The sequence below is a fragment of the Rutidosis leptorrhynchoides genome, chromosome 1 (genome assembly GCF_046630445.1).
Source record: "Rutidosis leptorrhynchoides isolate AG116_Rl617_1_P2 chromosome 1, CSIRO_AGI_Rlap_v1, whole genome shotgun sequence".
In the NCBI taxonomy this organism is placed as follows: domain Eukaryota; kingdom Viridiplantae; phylum Streptophyta; class Magnoliopsida; order Asterales; family Asteraceae; genus Rutidosis; species Rutidosis leptorrhynchoides.
Genome location: NC_092333.1, coordinates 255,848,669 through 255,872,418, shown reverse-complemented (window position 1 = coordinate 255,872,418; position 23,750 = coordinate 255,848,669). Strand labels below are relative to the sequence as shown.

The window sequence follows — 23,750 nt, the reverse complement described above, 5'->3', positions numbered from 1 at the left end:
AACGAGAATAGGTCATTTTTCATATGCATCTTTGAGAGCAGCTGCCTAGGCTCCGAATTTCACACACAAAACCCTAATTTCATCATCCATTGGAGATTAAGGGAGGATTCAAGGAAGATTTCTCAAGATTCATCATCACTTAGCTTAGTTCTTCATCTTCTTTACATTTTGGGTTGTAATCTTTACTTTTCTTTAATTACTTTGCACTATTTAGTTGTAATCTTTACTTTACTCTTCTTACTTTGCTTTGATTACTTGTAATAGCTTGAATATGATGATGATTTACATTTCTATGCTTATTATTAGTTTGGTTTTGGCCATGATTGGCTAAATCTCTTGTGTTTGCTTATCTATGAATCTCTAATGCTAGTTTTTTCCCTAAATCAATTGAGTATTGTTGTTTGAATGAATTACATGATCATGTGTTGTTGAGTTGGCTAAAGAACCATTGCTATGAGTTTCTTTTAGGCTTGACTTTAATTACATATGTTGAGTAGCTCTCTTAGTGATTTGAGAAGTGAATCAATGTGTGCTTCAACACCTTAGGTGATCTAGACAACTAGCTGGGGAATTACAAGTGATTGTGTTCTTGATCTAAGTTGGTTTTCAATTGGCCTGTAGTCAACATAGTAGTGCCGATTATCTTAAGTGATTTCGTTAGTTGGGAGTTTTAAGTGATTTTAACTCAAGCTCAATCTTAATGACCAAATCATGCTTAACTCGATCTTAGGATACAGAGGTTATGTGAATTCGTGAAGTATCATTTGATTTGAGGTTTAGAAGTGATTCTAATATTTAATAGTTCAACAACTTATGAGATAACAAAATAGTCAAAACGGGGCAATCCAAGCATAGAGAGGATTGGATAATTGAACATGTCTTAGTTAATTGATTTAAGTCTTTAATACTTTGCTACTAGTTTCTCGCTTCTTGTTTAATTGCAAATTTAGATTTGTTTAATTGCACAAGTTTTAGTTGTTAGTTAATATCAATCAAACCCCCCAATCAAACAAACCCTAGGACAATTATTAGTTTTAAATAACCAACTTACACCGCTTCCCTTGGGACGAACTTGATAAGAATACTTACATTAAAGTGCTATAATAACCGGGTTTTAAGTGCTCGTTAGTTTTGTGTGCTTGATTGTAGTGTTTAAGTCAAATATAAATTTAGAGGGTAAAAAGATGTATTATAATGCACGCATCAACACTTTCTTGGCGCCGCTACTGGGGATGCGGTTAGCCTAGTGTGTTATTTGGTTTAAACTTTTGATTGTTCGATCCTTTCGTAAGGGCTTGCCCTTGCGAAAGTTACTTTTCGCATTTTATATATTATTTTTGTTTGGAAAAACCGTTATGTTTGTGTTGTGATTGAAGGATAGGTGCCTTTGGTGTATGAAAACAAGGTCTCACAAGGATCAAGAGTTCACACATCCATTCTCCGATTCGGAATGATACGTGCACGGGGTTCATTATCGTAGAAAAGCAAGGGTATTAAAGAAAAATTTTGAAGCTTTGCCATTTTGTTTAGAAGAGATGGATTCAAACGGTAATCCAATTGTTAATGAAGAGGGCGATCCTAATCGTCCTCCGGTTGATCAAGAAGCATTGAATGACCCAAACAACACGCCAATGTGGAACGCTAGATTGGTTGCACCAACATTGATAGCACCGGCTATTACCAAACCACCAATTGAAGCGGACAATTGGAAGATTGAGGATGACTTTTTCACGTTGATCAAGGATGCTTACTTTCATGGGTTGATAGACGAAAATCCGTTCGAGCATATTTAACACTTTAATGAGCTTTGTGATATTTACAAAACCAAAAATGTCCCCGATGACGCTTTTAAGTTAAGGGCATTCCCCTTTACACTTCAAGGAGGTGCAAAAGCTTGGATGCGAAATTTACCGTCCGATTCCATAAGATCTTTTCAAGAGTTAACAAATGAGTTTATCAATCATTTCTTTCCATCGTCCAAAGTAGAGCGATTAAGAATGGAGATTAATGGGTTCACCCAGTGGGGTGATGAGAGTTTATATGATCCATGGGTTAGATTCAAGAAGTTACTAAGAGCTTGCCCACCGCATGGTTTGACAAAGAAGGATTACCTCAAAACATTCTATCACGGTTGTAATATGTCAACAAAGCGACATCTTGATTCTTCATCCGGTGGGGTATTTATGTTAGAAGACATCTCGATCAACACATATGAATGGGAAACTTCACCACGAGATTTAGTAAGGACGAATGTAGCACAAGTCGAGAGTGAAAATAGATAAGTGACACTTGCAAGCTTGAACAATCAATTTCAAACATTTGGGAAGGAGTTGAAAAAGATTCAACAAATGGTAGTTGCAATGCAAGTTAGTTGTCAAAGATGCGAGGGTCCACATCTCACAAAGAATTGTTCTCAAATTACCCAATGCAATCATGTTGATCTAGATGACGTTCCCATGAATTCGGATGTTCATGTGAACTACGTGAGTAATCATAACTACCAACGGGGAGGGTCATCCAATCAAAGCTACTACAATCCTAACCAAAAACAAGTGTCATTCAACAACCAAACCAATACACCACTCGGATTGACAAACCAAAATCGAAACCAAAGTTATAACAACAACTACAACCAAAACCGAAACAACCATTCCCAATACTAAAACCAACAAACTTACAACAACCAACCTTATAACAACCAAAGCAATTCAAATTATAAAAACAACCAAGGTTATAGTCAAACAAAAAATAACCAAGGTTACAACCAACAACCACAACAAAACATTCAACAATGCCAACCTTCGAAAAGCATAGAAGAAATAATGCAAAACTACATCAAGAAGGTAGAAACGACCAAAGCATTCCTCATGAAAGAGAATGAGTTCTTAAAGCAACAAATCCGAAACCAACAAGCCTCATTCCAAAACCTTGAGAGTGTCGTTGGAAGACTTTCAACTCAAGTTGCCGAAAGACCGCAAGGAACTTTACTTTCAAACACTCAAGTAAACCCAATCAGCAATTATAACAATAATCGTCAACCAAACCAAAATCCACAAAACAACATCGCAAGAGTAAATCTATCGAAAACACAAATCAAAACCCTAATTATCCAAACCAAAATGAGAATGTCAATGCCATAACCACTAGAAGCGGTTTAACCACTAAAGGGGTCGAAGACCCTCAACCACAACCCTTTATCACACATGAACCACTACCAAGTTTTGTTGAAGTGGAAACCGGGGTTAATAAAGAGAAGGGTAAAGAAAAGTTTAACTCAAACGAGGGTATGGGTAATGATGAATCGGTAAGAAGAAGGGTGGTGAGCCTTTGAAGGCTACGATATTGGTGCCATATCCAAATGCTTTGAGGAAAGACAAGTTGGCGGCTCAATACAAAAAGTTTCAAGAAATGATGAAAAAGGTCTCAGTTAACCTACCAATAACCGATGTGCTTAAAGGAATGCCAAACTACGATCGGTTCATCAAGGAGCTAATATATCAAAGGGGTAAATACTATGACGAAACTTCATTCTTTATTGAAGAGGAATGCAATAAGATTCTTGCATCAAGGCCAAGGATTCCAAGAAAGTTAGGAGATCCGGGAAAATTTGTTTTCCCTTGCAAGTTTGGTAAATCGGAAATGTTTAATGCACTAGCCAACTTGGGTGCAAGCATTAACTTAATGACCCATTCACTTTACGAGCGACTCGGTCTTGGACCTCTTAAGCCGACCCGCATTAGAATAAGATTGTCCAACCATTATTTTGATACCGCTATTGGCATCGCCGAGGACATCTTGGTTAGCATTGACTCATTGGTGTTCCCGGTTAATTTTATTATCATGAAGATGAAGGAGGACCTTCAAGCCCCCCTCATCCTAGGTAGACCATTTTTGGCAACCGCCGACACCATCATCTTGGTACAACGTAACCAACTCAACATTGGAGTTGGTGAAGAGCTTGTGACCATCAATATCCGGGAAGCTATGAAGCAACTGAGTAATACCGATGATGATGAGTGTTATGCCATTGAACATATTGACATTTATGTGCATGATGAACTTGAAAAACTTTTAAAGTTTGATACTTCGGAATTTAACCAAACTTTTGGTAATGAAATTGTGGATTTAGAGGTCGATTTTAGGGAATTGATGAATTGTGATAATGTAGATGAGTTTGAAAGTAAAAATGAGACCATTCGGGAAGATACATTTGAGTCCATCCCTCATGTAGATAGATTTCGAATCAAGTCTTCATGGGAGGAGCCTCCCACTCTTGAGCTTAAAGAGCTCCCCGAACATCTTGAATATGCTTATCTTAAGGAAGAGAACCAACTTTCAGTGATTATTTCTTCAAAACTCACCCAAGACCAAAAGATGCAACTCATCTCATTACTTAAGTCTAGCCATAAGGCCATCGCATGGAAGACCACAGATATCCCGGGGATCAATCCATCATATTGCACTCACAAGATCCTCATGGAGGAGAACTATAAATCAGTTATCCAATGACAATGAAGACTTAACCCAAATATGAAAGAGGTGGTCAAAAAGGAAGTGATCAAACTATTGGACGCGAGCCTTATTTATCTAATATCTGACTCACCATGGGTGAGTCCTGTCCAAGTGGTGCCCAAAAAGGGTGGGACCACGGTGACCTTAAACGACCAAAATGAGCTTGTCCCGACCCGAACCATCACGGGATGGCACGTATGCATAGATTATAGGAGATTAAATGACGCGACAAGGAAAGACCATTTCCCACTACCTTACATCGATCAAATGATCGAACGTCTAGCGGGAAAAGAGTTGTATTACTTTCTTGACGGGTTTTCGGGCTACTTTCAAATCCCGATAGACCCCGAGGATCAAGAAAAGATGGCCTTTACATGCCCATATGGCACATTTGCCTATCAGAGGAAGCCCTTCGGGTTATGCAATGCCCCGGGGACATTCCAAAGGTACATGCTTGCTATCTTTTCCGATATGGTTGAGGATACTATGGAGGTCTTCATGGATGATTTCTTGGTTTTTGGTGACTCTTTTTATCAGTGTCTTAAAAATCTTGATAAAATGTTAACTCGTTGTGAAAAGGTAAACTTGGTTCTTAATTGGGAAAACTGTCATTTCATGATTAACGAGTGGGTGGTTTTGGGACATAAAATTTCAAAGGCGGGAATTGAGGTAGATAAATCTAAAATTAGCGTGATAAAGGACTTACCTAGACCATCGGATGTGAAAGCAATCCGAAGTTTTCTAGGACACGCGGGATTTATCGCCGGTTCATAAAAGATTTTTAAAAATAGCCCGACCTATGACCAAATTGCTAGAAAAGGACCAACCTTTCTTGTTTGATGATGAATGCATCGAAGCATTCAATTTGTTGAAGGAAAAACTTGTTAACCCACCTATTCTTATCTCTCCCGATTGGGACAAGGATTTTGAATTAATATGTGACGCGAGCGATTATGCTCAAGGCGCGATTCTTGGTCAAAGAGTTAACCAACACTTTAGACCAATTTACTATGCTAGCAAAACCCTAAACGGGGCCCAGTTGAACTACACCACTACCGAGAAGGAGCTTCTGATAAGTTTCGATCTTATCTTGTACTTTCAAAGACAATCGTCTACATGGATCACTCCGCATTGAAGTATCTTTTTCAAAAGCAAGATGCAAAGCATCGTTTGATCATTGGGTGCTACTTTTGCAAGAGTTTGACATATAAATTAAGGATAAAAAGGGAGCCGAGAATGTAGCGGCCGACCATTTGTCTAGATTAGATAATCCGGGACTACAACCCTTGGATGAGTCCAAAATTCGGGACACATTCCCGGATGAACACTTAATGAGAATTGACTTAGTTGAGGATGTCTCATGGTTTGCCGATTATGCAAACTATTTAGCATCAAATGTTTTAAGAAAAGGCTTGTCTTACCGACAAAACAAAATGTTCTTCAATGATTTGCGGTATTACTTTTGGGATGACCCACACTTGTTTCGCATTGGGGCGGATCAAGTGATAAGGAGATGCGTTTATGGGCAAGAATCCTGGGATATTTTATGAGATTGTCATAGTGGGCTCACGGGAGGCCACTTTGGCCCAAATCACACCGCAAATAAGGTGTTCGATTCGTGGTTTTATTGGCCCACTATCTTTAAAGACGCACACGGATTGGTTAAGAGATGCGACTCATGCCAAAGGTCAGGATCAATCTCCAAGAGATATGAAATGCCTCAAACAAGCATTCAAATATGCAAGTATTTAATGTATGGGGATTAGATTTCATGGGACCATTTCCAAACTCGAATAAGAATGTTTATATCTTGGTGGCGGTAGATTATGTCTCAAAGTGGGCCGAGGCCAAAGCCTTGCCAACAAACGATGCGAGAATAGTTGTTAAGTTTTTGAAAGGATTGTTTCCTAGGTTTGGTGTGCCAAAAGCATTGATATCGGATCGAGGGACACATTTTGCTAGTAGTTTGATGGAGAGAGTCATGGAAAAATATGGTGTAAACCATCGTTTTTCGACTCCTTACTAATATGGTCAAAACGGACAGTTTTATTTATGCGGTGTTGTTAGGTCACAACACGTCAGATTTGACTACCAAAAGAGAGCAATGGTTTTAATATTTATATTTAGCTGGGGTTTCCTAGCTATATGTGATGGCCCCGTCAAAACACTTAACGGCTCCGTCACTTGGTCCCACGGCTTGATCGAGCTTAAATGAATTTAACAAACGACATTGCATTCTTTTGTTTCAAAAGTTTCCCAAAAAGGAAAGCATACCAAAATATGTAGTTTAAAAGTAACCCAACATATTAATTAACCCAAAGTTGACATAAAACATTGTCAACAAACCACAAGTTTAAATTATCCAAAACTAGAATGCAAGCTTAAGTTTCATAAATTGTTTCATTAACATCTGCCCAAATGCATGCAGACTCTTCTAAATACAGCGGAAGCATCACATAAACTCAAGTACCTGTGAAAACATGCGAATAAACTGTCAACACAAAGGTTGAGTGAAGTATAGGTTTAAATAATTGAATAAACTTTAGACCACAAGATTTAAAAATGTTAGAAAACATTAAACATTATTCCATTATCATTGAGCCACCTGGTAACCACTTAACTCTTTATTTACCCTTGCCAACACAATAATAATATACACTGGACAGTGTATCTACAACAAAATACGAAGTACTAAACATTCCGATTATAAATTGCTAGCGCGACTAGCTCGAAATGGGGTTGTCAAACTCGATAGATCTATCCGTAGGATTCGTGTTCACCGGTAGAAACCAATGATTACAGTTACCAGACTAGGGAATATTTTTATCCAACTCACAATGAATAATTTAAATTTAATTGTCACTTGTGTCTAAACGTAAAATAAAATGCATGTAATCACATCCCAAAAATATACTTTGAAAAGTATGTAAAAACGGGACTATAACTCACCTTAATAGTAACGGAGTAACCAACACAATTAAGCGAACAGCAAATGAGTACAGTGATCAGGAATGATCACAACGCCGACCTATAAATAAAACAGGTCGATATAAATAACTAACTTAGGTCAAGTGTTAGTATGATAGCTATTGTACATGTTGCAAGTAGTGATAGAACAATACTCAATATGCATCGGTTTGATCGAAACAGCTTACGGACACACACTTTCTATTTTTAGAAAGTTTTTATTTTTAGCAGGTTTCCATTTTTGGAAAGTTTCTATTTTTGGAAAGTTTCTATTTTTAGAAAGTTTCTATTTTTGGAAAGTTTCTATTTTTGGAAAGTTTCCAAATTTAGAAAGTTGCTATTTTAGGAAAGTTTATAAGTTAGGAAAGTTTCCTTAATTAGAAAGTCAACAAAAGTCAACTGAAAGTCAAAGTCAACCGAAAGTCAACCTTGGTCAAACATGGTCAACGTTAATTTTAAAAGTGTAAGTTGTAATAATAATGTAAGTTATAATGTTTATTAAAGTTAAATATGTCTAATTATGTCATAATATAAGTTTAATTAAATTAAAATGAATTATTAAAGTTAATATAAGTTTAAATGATATAATTAATATAACATAAGTATTTAATTAATTAATTAAATATTAGTCGTAATATAAGTATTATTAATTAACAATAAATTTTAAATCATATCATAAGTACTATTAATTAATAACGAATTATTAATCATATCATAAGTTTCTAATTATAATTATTAAATCATAAGTATTTAATAATTAAATTATAATTAAATAATAACTAAGCCTTATAATAATTAAATAATTAATTAATCCTTATTATAAGTTTTATAATAATAATCTTATAATATAAATTTATTACTTATCATAAGTATTTTCCATTAATAATAAAAGTATTATTAATCATAAGTTTAATTAAAATGTTAATTAAATCATAAGTAATAATTAAATGATATAATAAATATATATCATAAGTCTTAAATTATAATAATTACTTTTTATATCATAAGTAATTAAATGATAATGAAATCCATTATTTTTATCATAAGTTTAATAATTAATCACAAGTTTTAAATCAAAAGTTCATCGGGTTGTATCTTGAGCCCCGGGTGTCAGTTTTCGGCGAGCCTTACATATATCTCCGCCTAATCAAACCACCCGAAACTTTGGTGCACTCAAGAACACACCAAGAACAGCCCATAAGTCTTGGTCATCACCCATGACACCACTTGAAACTTTAATTCAATCAAAATCGTGTTTTAGACGCAACGGGTTATTCGTGGCTCGGATTTAGATGACCCGAACATGAAAGTTCATCCCACCATTAATCTTAACACACTAACACACCCTAAAGTCACCAAATATAGTCACAAAGTCGGACCAAACCTGGTTCATACCAAAATCACATTCCAATCTTAACAAAATATCAATTTGATCATATCTAGGGCTCCGAGAATCGAAACGACATGAATCCGTAGTCTAAAATTAATGTCTTGATGAGAGGAACTCATCTAGATACTTTATTTTAACTTTTATAACAGTCAAAATATCAGAAATACATGAAACAGCAGCTGTCCCAATTTTACCAAACCGAAAACATGTGTTTATGAGTAATTCTATGCATACAAACACCATTACAACAACAAGTAATCATCATACTATTAAAATATACATCAAATACAGAAAAATAAAGAAAAATTAAAATTTCTAGGGTTAGGGTTTATACCCTAATCAATAATCAACAAGTATAATCGCGTAGAGAACGGAATGAGGAACGCGTTGATGTATAACAATGGATGATCCAAGCTATGATTTGATGAAGGATAATGATGATGGTGGTGGTGTGCCGTCGCCAAAAGAGAGAAGAAGAGAGGAGGAGAGCAAAAATAAAAGCTAGGTTTTAGGGAAATATTGGTGAAATACAAAATAATCACAAAAAAAGAAATCAAGGGAGTAATACTCCCTCCCTCCCTCCATTCGGCCGAAATTAGGATGGGGTGGGCCCCATGGTGGGCCAACTTGCTAAATGTGTAATCCCTCTTGGCCCAGAAGCCCTAACGAAACCCGAAACGCGAAAACACGCTTACACGATTAAAAATTCGGAGAGATAACAAATACGCGACGAAAATGAAATATAAATGCTATATATAATAATATGATCTTAAAATATCATATTTAAAATAATTAGGATTTAAATATCCCAAAAACTCGACCGTTGGTTTGAAAACCGAAAAGATTCGCCGGATAGAAATCCGCGACACGTAGAAACGTATAACTCAAAATATGAATACAAATATTCACATAACACATAATAATTATTATATTATTATTGAAATAATAATATAGGTCATAGAAATGACGTAGCACAGTTAACAGTTAACGGTCGTTAAATAATTAACGGTAAAAGATAACGGAAAAAGTAGGGTCGTGACAGTACCTTCCCGTTACGGAAATTTCGTCCCGAAATTTAAGCAGGTGCAGGGGTTGACTCAGCATCTGGGAACAAATGCGGGTACTTCTGCTTCATCTGATCTTCACGCTCCCAAGTGAACTCGGGACCGCGTCTGGAAGCCATCTAACCCGGACAATAGGAATTCGGCTCTGCTTAAGAGTCTTAACTTCTCGATCCATAATTTCAATTGGTTCCTCAATAAAGTGTAGTTGCTTATCAACATGAAGTTCTTCCAAAGGAATAGTTTTGTCGGCCTCGGCCAAACACTTCTTTAAATTCGATACATGAAAAACATCGTGAACAACACTGAGTTCTTGTGGCAACTTCAACCGATAAGCCGCCGGTCCAACTCTCTCAACAATCTCAAACGGTCCAACAAAACGAGGACTTAACTTTCCCCTTTTACCAAAATGGATCACACCCATCCAAGGTGAAACCTTTAACATGACACGATCACCAACTTGAAATTCTACATATTTCCTTCCCCTATCGGCATAACTCTTTTCCCGACTTCTGGCAGTTCTCAATCTTTCCTTAATCTGTACAATCTTCTCGGTAGTCTCGTGAATAATTTCTGGACCTGTGAGTTGAGCATCCCCAACCTCATTCCAACAGACAGGAGACCTACACTTCCTACCGTACAGAGCTTCAAACGGTGCAGCTTGAATACTTGCGTGATAACTGTTGTTATAAGAAAACTCAGCTAGCGGAAAATATTTATCCCACCCATTACCAAAATCAATAATACACGCTCGTAACATATCTTCTAACGTCTGAATGGTCCTTTCACTCTGACCATCTGTTTGAGGATGATAAGCGGTGCTCATATCTAACCTAGTTCCCAAGGCTTCCTGTAAGGATCGCCAAAATCTCGACACAAATCGACTGTCTCGGTTTGAAATAATGGATACAGGAACACCATGCCTAGAAACAATCTCCTTCAAGTACAAACGAGTAAGCTTCTCCATCAAATCCATTTCCCTAATCGGCAAAAAGTGAGCCGAATTAGTGAGTCGATCAACAATCACCCAAATAGTGTCATAGCCACCCGCAACTCTCGGTAACTTAGTAATAAAATCCATCGTAATTCCTTCCCACTTCCATTCGGGAATCTCAGGTTGCACTAAAAGTCCAGACGGTTTTTGATGTTCAGCTTTAACCTTAGCACAGGTCAAACACTTAGCCACATACGTAGCCACATCACCTTTCAAATTAGGCCACCAATACAGCTCCTTAAGATCATGATACATTTTTCCTGAACCAGGATGAATAGAGTACCTAGACTTATTTTCCTCATCTAAAACAAGTTGTCACAGTTCACCAAACTTCGGAACCCAAAGACGTCGTGCGAAGTATCTAGTACCATCAGCTCGTTCCTCAAACTTCTTAGCCATACCTCTTACGTTCTCATTCACAAAATTCTCTTCCTTTAAGGCTTCTTGTTATGCCTCAAGAATCTGCCTTGCGAGGTTTGTTCTAATTGTCATATTCAAGGCCCTAAACCTGCGAGGTTCAGATCTTTCTTTACGGCTCAACGCATCCGCCACAACATTGGCCTTACCCGGATGATACATCTAACATCCCGCATTTTTCCGTTAAATTATTTTAACGCCCGTCTTTTTATTTCAATAATATCCTTCGTAACTAGATTCGTATCCTCCGCTAGCTAACATTCTTAATATTTTTTTTGTTATTGGATTATAACGTTTCCCGTACTCTCGTGTAATTTAAAATAATTCGTTTGGTTAATTCCCGCACCTGACTACAAACTTGAGGGACTAATCTTACCACTCGGGCAAACTTGACTAACTAGTAACTCCTCACCACCACACACTTCATTTGATCACCTCCTTCCTCTTTTTCTTTCTTCCCTTTTATGATCTCAAAAACCTAAACCATTGATTCATCATCTAAATTCGGATTTGGAAGCTAACATCAAAATAAATTACATATTTGGAATCCTCTCTTCATCCTCTACAATTTGATACCAATTTCACCTCCTTTGGGTAACTTTCTAAAATCAGTAAATTTTGTGTTCTTGATGTTTTTGAATTATAAAAGTGTTAATTAGTGTCTATTGCTCGTGTATAACATGAATATATATTTTGTTTATTCGATTTGTTGTTTTGAGTAACTAGTTTGAACACTTGAAAATGGGTTTGCTTAATCTTTGATTTTGAAAGATTAAATGTTGTTAAATTGTTAAAGTTCATGTTTTAATTGTGTTACTAGTATCACTAGCTTCATTTTGATGTGTAGGTTGATTTGTAAAACTTCAAAAACATGATTAATGATTTTGTGATTCTTGATTAGGGTTTGATTGTTCTTGAGATGAACTTTTTAATGCTTGAATGTCATGAAATGTTAATTGTTAGTGTTTAGTTGTAATGCATGTTTCGTTACCTTCAAAATGGCATATCATATGTGTGAATTGGATTCCCGAAACTTAAAATGCATTTTCTGAACTTGAAACTTGAAAATGGACTTTAAATGATCACATGATGAGAAATCGGTTATTGAAAATGATGTTTTGTTTGATGAAACATGTTTAGTTATGTTCCTTGTCAAAAGAGCTTTCCAACGATATAAGATACGCATTTTAAGTGTTTACGGTTTGTGTTTTGCGTTTGTTTTAATTTTGGCTAAGTCTTGAACAAGTGAAACAGACCAGGTACCAGGCCATGCCTGTTGGCACGGCGCGACAACCTGGGCCGCGACGCTGCATTTGCCTGGTCCAGGTTCTGTCCCACTTGTTCATTTCACATGAAATGTTTGGCATGCTATGGACCTCCAATTCACATGCAACTTGTTCTAACATGCTTAAGTATGAATAATTAGCACATAAAAATAGTTCGGGACCCGACCCGAACGTGTTGACTTTTTCGTTGACTTTGTCCCGACCCAAGTTTGACTTTTTGTCAAACTTAACCAAATGATTATGCAATCTTTCTAACATGATTCTTTACTTGTATCTTGCATGAAACTTGACAATGTGATTCACGTGCTATATATAATCGAGTCGTAACGAGCCATAGGACTAATTGAACATCTTTGACCGATCATGTTTACAGTTATTGATACAACCCTATTTGTTTAGGTCAAGACTAGCGTTGTACTTGGTACGTTACTTGTTGAAGTGTCTCTGTACTCTTGCACTCAAGGTGAGATCATAGTCCCACTTTTACTCTTTTGAACTTACATTTGGGATGAGAAAACATAAACATTTCTTTTTAACTAAGTGAACACAAGTAGAGGAAAACAAACATTCTACTTACGAGTTTAGAACAAAATCCTCAATTCAATTATCATTAGTTACTCTTGCAGTGTGTAAGTGTAGGCGTGAACTTATGTTGTATGGCCATATGGGTTTGACAAACCCTCATCTCGGACGGTTCGCTACCGTCTACGGATGAAATATATTTTCGAGAAACAGTGTTGTTCTAGCACTATTAATGGGGTTCAACGGACGGAATGTTAAGCCTTGATAATTGGGTGCTCGTGATTATTAACTTTTAGAATGTACTACTATTTCATCAATGTTGCAAATCTTGTGGTTCGACTTACTTTTACTCACTTACTTACTTAAACCTATGATTTCACCAACGTTTTCGTTGACAGATTTCTATGTTTTTTTCAGGTCTTTGAACGATATGTGAAACATGCTTCCGCTCATTATTTTTGATACTTGCTTTGGATGTCGAGTATATGTGCATACATGGAGCGTCTTTTGACTTTCTTTAAAACGGTGTCCCATAGGTTTCACTTGTACTTATAACTTGTAACGATACTTTTGGTTGAACAATTCTTGTAAACTTTGAAACAATCTTTACTTTGAAATGAATGCGACATATCTTTGGTCAAACGTTATTTTAAAGACCTACGACCACGTAATGGGACCCAAGTAGTCGATGCCGTCAAATGACGAATTTGTAGGGTCTCTACAAGTGGTATCAGAGCATTGGTTGTAGGGATTTAGAGTTCATTGGTGTCAACCCCGAGTCATAGGGTACATTAGTGAATCGAGACTACAACCGGCATATAGACTGAAGTAGGAATTACTTGACTATTTATGCATTATACTCGAACTCTTCTATCATATCTAACTCGTATTTGATCTTGATCTTACGTTGATAAATTTTGTTGACGCGCCACCTTGACTTATTGAAGTAATGTTAAATGCACATATGAATTCGGGTAATATAATTTCCGGGATTATATTATGGTGATTCACATGGACGTTCCGACATTATGACATAAAGAATTTAAGGCAAGTCAAGGGAATTTTTCTCTCTATCCTTATTCCATATCACGGTTAGTATTGTTGAGAATACTAATCAACGATATTCTTGGGTCAAGAAGGAATAATGGCTCACCAAGGTCAACACAATACTCCTTCTGAAACTCTTGAACAAGCTCTTCAACGAATGATAACCACCGCCGTGGGTGCGGCCGTGGCCGATCACTTTTCCAACAACAACAATCGTGGGACCGGTAATTCAAACAAAGGTTGCTCCTACAAAAACTTCATGAAGTACAATCCTCCCACTTTCGATGGAACCGGGGGACCGGTTGCTCTCACCCGATGGTTTGATCAAAAGGAATCCGTTTTTAGCATAAGCGGTTGTCGGGACCAAGATAAGGTCAACTTTTCCACCCTCACTTTCACCGACATCGCTCTTTCATGGTGGAACAAGTACATACAATTGGTGGGTATCGATGAAGCCCACACACTCTCCTGGACCGAATTAAGAGAAAGAATGATCACCAAATACTTCCCTCGCGATGAGACTCGAAGGCTCGAACAGGGGCTAAGAAATTTAAAAACGGTCGGGAATGATCTCGAAGCTTATAATCAACAGTTTGCCGAACTAGCCTTAAGTTGTCCGAACCTCATGACTCCCGATTCCCTAAGAGTTGAACTTTACATGGATGGCCTTCCTAAGAGCATTCAACACGGGGTAATGACATCCAAACCCACTAACCTACAAGAGGCTTTAGCGATGGACCGCCAATCTATAAAAACGGTAAATGAAATTGAAGCGCCGACACCAACGGCTGAGGACCAATCGGGTAACAACAAAAGAAAATGGGAAGCCTCTCCATCGAGCAACTACAACAACAACTTCACCAAGAAGTCCTTCACCTCCGACGACAAGAAACTTTACGCCGGGTACCTGCCTTATTCTAACAAGTGCTACAAACATCACTTTGGTGAATGTGGCAAGCTAATTTGCTGCCGATGCCAAGGAAGGGGTCATATGGCCAAACATTGTGGAAGTGCCACCCCCATCACACAAAAGGGACCCAACACACAAAAGTCGGTCACTTGTTACACATGTGGCCAAACGGGTCATTTTAGGAATGAATGCCCAAAGAAGAAAATCAACCCCAACGCACGCGCTTCAACATAAACACCGAGGAAGCCCGAGATGACAACTAGTCACGGGTATGTTTCTTCTCGAAATTCTCATGTTACATGTTTATTCGATTCGGATGTCAATAAATGTTTTGTATCCAAGGCTAGGAGCCTACTCTTTGCACTCCACCATTTTCCCTAGGTACTACTTATGCCATTTAAGTAACCAACGAAAAATTTTTATGTATCGATAAATTTTATCGGAGGATGTACGTTAAACTTATTGGGTGGATAATTTAAATTTTGACTTGACACCTATAGAACTAAGGAGCTCAAAACCTATTCGTTAAGGAGAAATGTTTCCCTGCAATCATGTAAAGATTATTGCGAACTAAGTAATTTCCAGTTAAGAACCGATATCCTTTTCCCCGTATCAACAACCTCTTGAACCGTTACAAGGATCTCGCGTGTATTTCAAAATCGACCTTCATTCTGGTTATCATCAATTGAGGGTTAAGGGAGACGATGTCTCACAAATCGCTTTCCGAACTCGCTACGATAGTTATAAATTTATTTTAGTGTCGTTCAGTTTATCTAAGGCTCCGTCTGTATTCATAGACCTCCGGCACCGCGTATGCAAACTTATCTAGACAAATCCATTATCATATTTATATACAATGTCTAAACCTATTCAAGTAAAGAAGACAACGAACAACGTCTCCGTCTTACGCTCGAACTCTTGAGAAAAGAGCAACATTATACCGAAATCTCCAAGTGAGAATTTTGGTTAAACGAAGTCAAATTTCTAGACCATGTTGTTAGTGGTCAAGGAGTTACAACACATCTAACAATCGGAACCACATGTAATCGGGAAACCCTCACGACTCTGACTTGTATTCGTAAAATCTTAGATCCCGCCGGTTATTACCGCAGATTCATTTTCGACTTTTTCTCGCGTTACTCGTCCTTTAACCCCGTTAACTCCCCCAGGAAAGGACTAAACCTCTCCGTGTCCGAAATTTTAACACGATTATTCACACAAACCTTACTAGCTAAATTTATGTAACACAATGGAATTCAAATATGGAAATATTTCTACTTGAATGTCCGAAAGGCATACTCTCTCGACTCGGAATCAAGAAAACTGAAATTCGTTATTTTTGCACGAACGATTGGAATACTTAATTTTGGATCTGATCAATCTTTTCATCACCACGTACCACGTTACATAACACTGTTATTTCACTATGACCGTCTGATATTACTGGGACCCAAGATAACACACAATCCAAGGATACTTCATTTCTCTTTGACTTATCGTCCTCATGCTCCTGATACGGACAACTAATACTCAACCCCGAACTATACAACTACGTGTGCTATCTCGTTTCCCACCCAGTCTCAACATTGGACCACTAGATGCGCGATATAGCTACCTCAAGGTATAAACTCATCCTGTTCTAAGTCCTCATTTCACTCCTATCTTTTTCGCTCGTACATTAGTATAAGGAAATCTTTTATTCTAAATTCTCTATGGAGGGAGAGACTCTTCACGTTACACTGGTATTTCGCCATAAGGGTGAATAGTCCTAATGAACGTTTCCAGAAACCGATAAGAAACTTGCTCTAGCGAACGTTTTCAAATCGATAAATCTTCCGCGGCGCGGGAATCCTTGAGAAACAGAAACTTGTCCCTACCAACGTTCCGAACCCTAACTAACTTGTTTGAGCATATCTTAAGAAATTCTTTTCCAACACGGTGTACCATTGTCAATAATCCCGGATCGAAATACCCGTTTCACTTCTAGGGTTACAAGAAGCCTTAGGAACACGTTTAGACATGAGTACCGCGTATCATCCACAAACTGACAGACCAAACAAATGTACGATTTACATCTTGGAAAGACATGTTACAAACTTGTATTGTTGCCTTTAGTTGATCCCTCTTACAACAGTAGTTACCACTCGTGTATAAACGCCGCTCTCTTCGAAACGTTACATCACCACAAGTGTTGTTCTCCTATTTCGTTGGACCGTAGTAGATGAAAAGCAAATCATCAGATCCGACATCATTTAAGAAATAACCGTTGAGATAGTTTAGGTCCGAGAAGGGCTCAAGTCGACCCGTAGTCGCCAAAAGGGCTATACCAATATTCGACGTAAACCTCTCAAATCCCAAGTCAGTAACCGTGTAATATTGAGAACCCACACCTTGGGAAGGTGAAATCCATTTCGGGAATCTGGGAAACTTAAACCCACGATATATTAATCCTTTTGAAACCTTGGGGCATATTGAAACCGCTTCCTACCGTTTAGAACTTCCGACTCAAGTAAGCTCCCCTTTACCCTACGTTCCATGTAACAAACTTAGAGACTTGTCCTGCGGAACAAGAACGTGCTACTCTTCTAGATAAACTTACCATCGATGACAAACTTCTCTTCATAGAAAGACCGGTTGAAATTATGGATCGAAAACCAAGCCTTAATACAACGTGAAATCCCGAATGTCAAAGTTCATGAGAACGCCCAAGGACGTATCTACACTTATTCATAGCATTGACAATGTAAGGTCTCGAGTTAGAAACAACGACTATTACTTACAACTAAATTTCGGGACGAAATTTCTTTTAAGGTGTGGGTAATGTAACATCCCGCATTTTTCCGTTAAATTATTTTAACGCCCGTCTTTTTATTTCAATAATATCCTTCGTAACTAGATTCGTATCCTCCGCTAGCTAACATTCTTAATATTTTTTTTGTTATTGGATTATAACGTCTCCCGTACTCTCGTGTAATTTAAAATAATTCGTTTGGTTAATTCCCGCACCCGACTACAAACTTGAGGGACTAATCTTGCCACTCGGGCAAACTTGACTAACTAGTAACTCCTCATCACCACACACTTCATTTCATCACCTCCTTCCTCTTTTTCTTTCTTCCCTTTTATGATCTCAAACACCTAAACCAATGATTCATCATCTAAATTCGGATTTGGATGCTAACATCAAAACAAATTACATATTTGGAATCCTCTCTTCATCCTCTACAATTTGATACCAATTTCACCTCCTTTGGGTAACTTTCTAAAATCACTAGATTTTGTGTTCTTGATGTTTTTGAATTATAAAAGTGTTAATTAGTGTCTATGGCTCGTGCATAGCATGAATATATGTTTTGTTTGTTCGATTTGTTGTTTTGAGTAACTAGTTTGAACACTTGAAAATGGGTTTGCTTAATCTTTAATTTTGGAAGATTATATGTTGTTAAATTGTTAAAGTTCATGTTTTAATTGTGTTACTAGTATCACTAGCTTCATTTTGATGTGTAGGTTAATTTGTAAAACTTCAAAAACATGATTAATGATTTTGTGATTCTTGATTAGGGTTTGATCGTTCTTGAGATGAACTTTTTGATGCTTGAATGCCATGAAATATTAATTGTTAGTGTTTAGTTGTAATGCATGTTTCGTTACCTTCAAAACGGCATATCATATGTGTGAATTGGATTCCCGAAACTTAAAATGCATTTTGTGAACTTGAAACTTGAAAATGGACTTTAAATGATCACATGACGAGAAATCGGTTATTAAAAATGATGTTTTGTTTGATGAAACATGTTTAGTTATGTTCCTTATCAAAAGAGCTTTCCAACGATATAAGATACGCATTTTAAGTGTTTACGGTTTGTGTTTTGCATTTGTTTGAATTTTGGCTAAGTCTTGAATAAGTGAAACAGACCAGGTACCAGGCCACGCTTGTTGGCGCGGCGCGACAACCTGGGCCGCTGCGCGGCAATTGCCTGGTCCAGGTTCTGTCCCACTTATTCATTTCACGTGAAATGTTTGGCATGCTATGGACCTCCAATTCACATGCAACTTGTTCTAACATGCTTAAGTATGAATAATTCGCACAGAAAAATAGTTCGGGACCCGACCCGAACGTGTTGACTTTTTCATTGACTTTGACCCGACCCAAGTTTGACTTTTTGTCAAACTTAACCAAATGATTATCCAATCTTTCTAACATGATTCTTTACTTGTATCTTGCATGAAACTTGACAATGTGATTCACGTGCTATATATAATCGAGTCGTAACGAGCCATAGGACTAATTGAACATCTTTGACCGATCGTGTTTACAGTTATTGATACAACCCTATTTGTTTAGGTCAAGACTAGCGTTGTACTTGGTACGTTACTTCTTGAAGTGTCTCTGTACTCTTGCACTCAAGGTGAGATCATAGTCCCACTTTTACTCTTTTGAACTTACATTTGGGATGAGAAAACATAAACATTTCTTTTTAACTAAGTGAACACAAGTAGAGGATAACAAACATTCTACATACGAGTTTAGAACAAAATCCTCAATTCGATTATCATTAGTTACTCTTGCAGTGTGTAAGTGTAGGCGTGAACTTATGTTGTATGGCCATATGGGTTTGACAAACCCGCATCTCGGACGGTTCGCTACCGTCTACGGATGAAATATATTTTCGAGAAACAATGTTGTTCTAGCACTATTAATGGGGTTCAACGGACGGAATGTTAAGCCTTGATAATTGGGTGCTAGTGAATATTAACTTTTAGAATGTACTACTATTTCATCAATGTTGCAAATCTTGTGGTTCGACTTACTTTTACTCACTTACTTACTTAAACCTATGATTTCACCAACGTTTTCGTTGACAGATTTCTATGTTTTTCTCAGGTGTTTGAACGATATGTGAAACATGCTTCCGCTCATTATTTTTGATACTTGCTTTGGATGTCAAGTATATGTGCATACATGGAGCGTCTTTTGACTTTCTTTAAAACGGTGTCGCATAGGTTTCACTTGTACTTATAACTTGTAACGAAACTTTTGGTTGAACAATTCTTGTAAACTTTGAAACAATCTTTACTTTGAAATGAATGCGACATATCTTTGGTCAAACGTTATTTTAAAGACCTACGACCACGTAACGGGACCCAAGTAGTCGACGCCGTCAAATGACGAATTTTTCGGGTCACTACAAGTGGTATCAGAGCATTGGTTGTAGGGATTTAGAGTTCATTGGTGTCAACCCCGAGTCATAGGGTACATTAGTGAATCTAGACTACAACCGGTATATAGACTGAAGTAGGAATTACTTGACTATTTGTGCATTATACTCGAACTCTTCTATCATATCTAACTCGTATTTGATCTTGATCTTACGTTGATAAATTTTGTTGACGCGCCACCTTGACTTATTGAAGTAATGTTAAATGCACATGTGAATCAGGGTAATATAATTTCCGGGATTATATTACGGTGATTCACATGGACGTTCCGACATTATGACATAAAGAATTTAAGGCGAGTCAAGGGAATTTTTCTCTCTATCCTTATTCCATATCACGGTTAGTATTGTTGAGAATACTAATCAACGATATTCTTGTGTCATGAAGGAACAATGGCTCACCAAGGTCAACACAATACTCCTTCCGAAACTCTTGAACAAGCTCTTCAACGAATGATAACCACCACCGTGGGTGCGGCCGTGGCCGATCACTTTTCCAACAACAACAATCCTGGGACCGGTAATTCAAACGAAGGTTGCTCCTACAAAAACTTCATGAAGTACAATCCTCCCACTTTCGATGGAACCGGAGGACCGGTTGCTCTCACCCGATGGTTCGATCAAACGGAATCCGTTTTTAGCATAAGCGGTTGTCGGGACGAAGATAAGGTCAAGTTTTCCACCCTCACTTTCACCGACATTGCTCTTTAATGGTGGAATAAGTACGTACAATTGGTGGGTATCGATGAAGCCCACACACTCTCCTGGACCGAATTAAGAGAAAGAATGATCACCGAATACTTAACTCGCGACGAGACTCGAAGGCTCGAACAGGGGCTAAGAAATTTAAAAATGGTCGGGAATGATCTCGAAGCTTATAATCAACAGTTTGCCGAACTAGCCTTAAGTTGCCCGAACCTCATGACTCCCGATTCCCTAAGAGTTGAACTTTACATGGATGGCCTTCCTAAGAGCATTCAACACGGGGTAATGACATCCAAACCCACTAACCTACAAGAGGCTTTAGTGATGGCCCGCCAATCTATAAAAATGGTGAATGAAATTGAAGCGCCGACACCAGCGGCTGAGGACCAATCGGGTAACAACAAAAGAAAATGGGAAGCCTCTCCATCGAGCAACTACAACAACAACTTCACCAAAAAGTCCTTCACCTCCGACGACAAGAAAGGTTACGCTGGGTACCTGCCTTATTGTAAAAAGTGCTACAAACGTCACTTTGGTGAATGTGGCAAGCTAATTTGCTGCCGATGCCAAGGAAGGGGTCATATGGCCAAACATTGTGGAAGTGCCACCCCCGTCACACAAAAGGGACCCAACACACAAAAGTCGGTCACTTGCTACACATGTGGCCAAACGGGTCATTTTAGGAATGACTGCCCAAAGAAGAAAATCAACCCCAATGCACGCGACTTCAACATAAACACCGAGGAAGCCCGAGATGACAACTAGTCACGGGTATGTTTCTTCTCGAAATTCTCATGTTTCATGTTTATTCGATTCGGATGTCGATAAATGTTTTGTATCCAAGGCTAGGAGCCTACTCTTTGCACTCCACCATTTTCCCTAGGTACTACTTACTCCATTTAAGTGACCAACGAAAAATTTTTGTGTATCGATAAATTTTATCGGAGGATGTACGTTAAACTTATTGGGTGGATAATTTAAATTTTGACTTGACACCTATAGAACTAAGGAGCTCAAAACCTATTCGTTAAGGAGAAATGTTTCCCTGCAATCATGTATAGATTATTGCGAACTAAGTAATTTCTGGTTAAGAACCGATATCCTTTTCCCCGTATCAACAACCGCTTGAACCGTTACAAGGATCTCGTGTGTATTCCAAAATCGACCTTCATTCTGGTTATCATCAATTGAGGGTAAAGGGAGACGATGTCTCACAAATCGCTTTCTGAACTCGCTACGATAGTTATAAATTTCTTTTAGTGCCGTTCAGTTTATCTAAGGCTCCATCTGTATTCATAGACCTCCGGCACCGCGTATGCAAACTTATCTAGACAAATCCATTATCGTATTTATATACAATGCCTATACCTATTCAAGTAAAGAAGAAAACGAACAACGTCTCCGTCTTACGCTCGAACTCTTGAGAAAAGAGCAACTCTATACCGAAATCTCCAAGTGAGAATTTTGGTTAAACGAAGTCAAATTTCTAGACCATGTTGTTAGTGGTCAAGGCATTACAACACATCTCGCAATCGGAACCACACATAATCGGGAAACCCTCACGACTCTGACTTGTATTCGTAAAATCTTAGATCTCATCGGTTATTACCGCAGATTCATTTTCGAATTTTCCTCATGTTACTCGTCCTTTAACCCCGTTAACTCCCCCAGGAAAGGACTAAACCTCTCCGTGTCCGAACTTTTAACGCGATTATTCACACAAACCTTACTAGCTAAATTCATGTAACAGAATGGAATTCAAATATGGAAATATTTCTACTTGAACGCCCGAAAGGCATACTCTCTCGACTCGAAATCAAGGAAACTGAAATTCTTTATTTTTGCACGAACGATTGGAATACTTAATTATGGATCTGATCAATCTTCTCATCACCACGTACCACGTTACATAACACTGTTATTTCACTATGACCGTCTGATATTACTGGGACCCAAGATAACACACAATCCAAGGATACTTCCTTTATCTTTGAATTATCGTCCTCATGCTCCTGATACGGACAACTACTACTCAACCCCGAACTATACAACTACGTGTACTATCTCGTTTCCCACCCAGTCTCAACATTGGACCACTAGATGCGCGATATGGCTACCTCAAGGTATAAACTCATCCTGTTCTAAGTCCTCATTTCACTCCTATCTTTTTCGCTCGTACTTTAGTATAAGGAAATCTTTTATTCTAAATTCTCCATGGAGGGAGAGACTCTTCACGTTACACTGGTATTTCGCCATGAGGATGAATAGTCCTAACGAACATTTCCAGAAACTGATAATAAACTTGCTCTAGCGAACGTTTTCAAATCGATAAATCTTCCGCGGCGCGGGAATCCTTGAGAAACAGAAACTTGTCCCAACCAACATTCCGAACCCTAACTAACTTGTTCGAGCATATCTTAAGAAATTCTTTTCCAACACGGTGTACCATTGTCAATTATCCCTGATCGAAATACCCGTTTCACTTCTAGGGTTACAAGAAGCCTTAGGAACACGTTTAGACATGAGTACCGCGTATCATCCACAAACTGACAGACCAAACAAACATACCATTTACATCTTGGAAAGACATGTTACAAACTTGTATTGTCGCCTTTAGTTGATCCCTCTTACAACAGTAGTTACCACTCGTGTATTAACGCCGCTCACTTCGAAACCTTACATCACCACAAGTGTTGTTCTCCTATTTCGTTGGACCGAAG

The 23,750-nt window shown here is 38.0% G+C and overlaps 1 protein-coding gene and 1 non-coding gene across 2 annotated transcripts; one reads left to right on the top strand and one right to left on the bottom strand.

The window, feature by feature from the left end:
- Positions 1-1,988: 1,988 nt before the first annotated feature.
- LOC139887383 (small nucleolar RNA R71) lies at positions 1,989-2,095 on the bottom strand. The gene has a single exon (XR_011773218.1). It is a non-coding gene; the product is annotated as a small nucleolar RNA R71 (small nucleolar RNA).
- A 1,313-nt stretch (positions 2,096-3,408) lies between these two features.
- LOC139897162 (uncharacterized) lies at positions 3,409-4,509 on the top strand. Its single transcript, XM_071879823.1, has one exon. The coding sequence runs from the start codon at positions 3,409-3,411 to the stop codon at positions 4,507-4,509; it is 1,101 nt and encodes a 366-aa protein (XP_071735924.1).
- Positions 4,510-23,750: the final 19,241 nt, after the last annotated feature.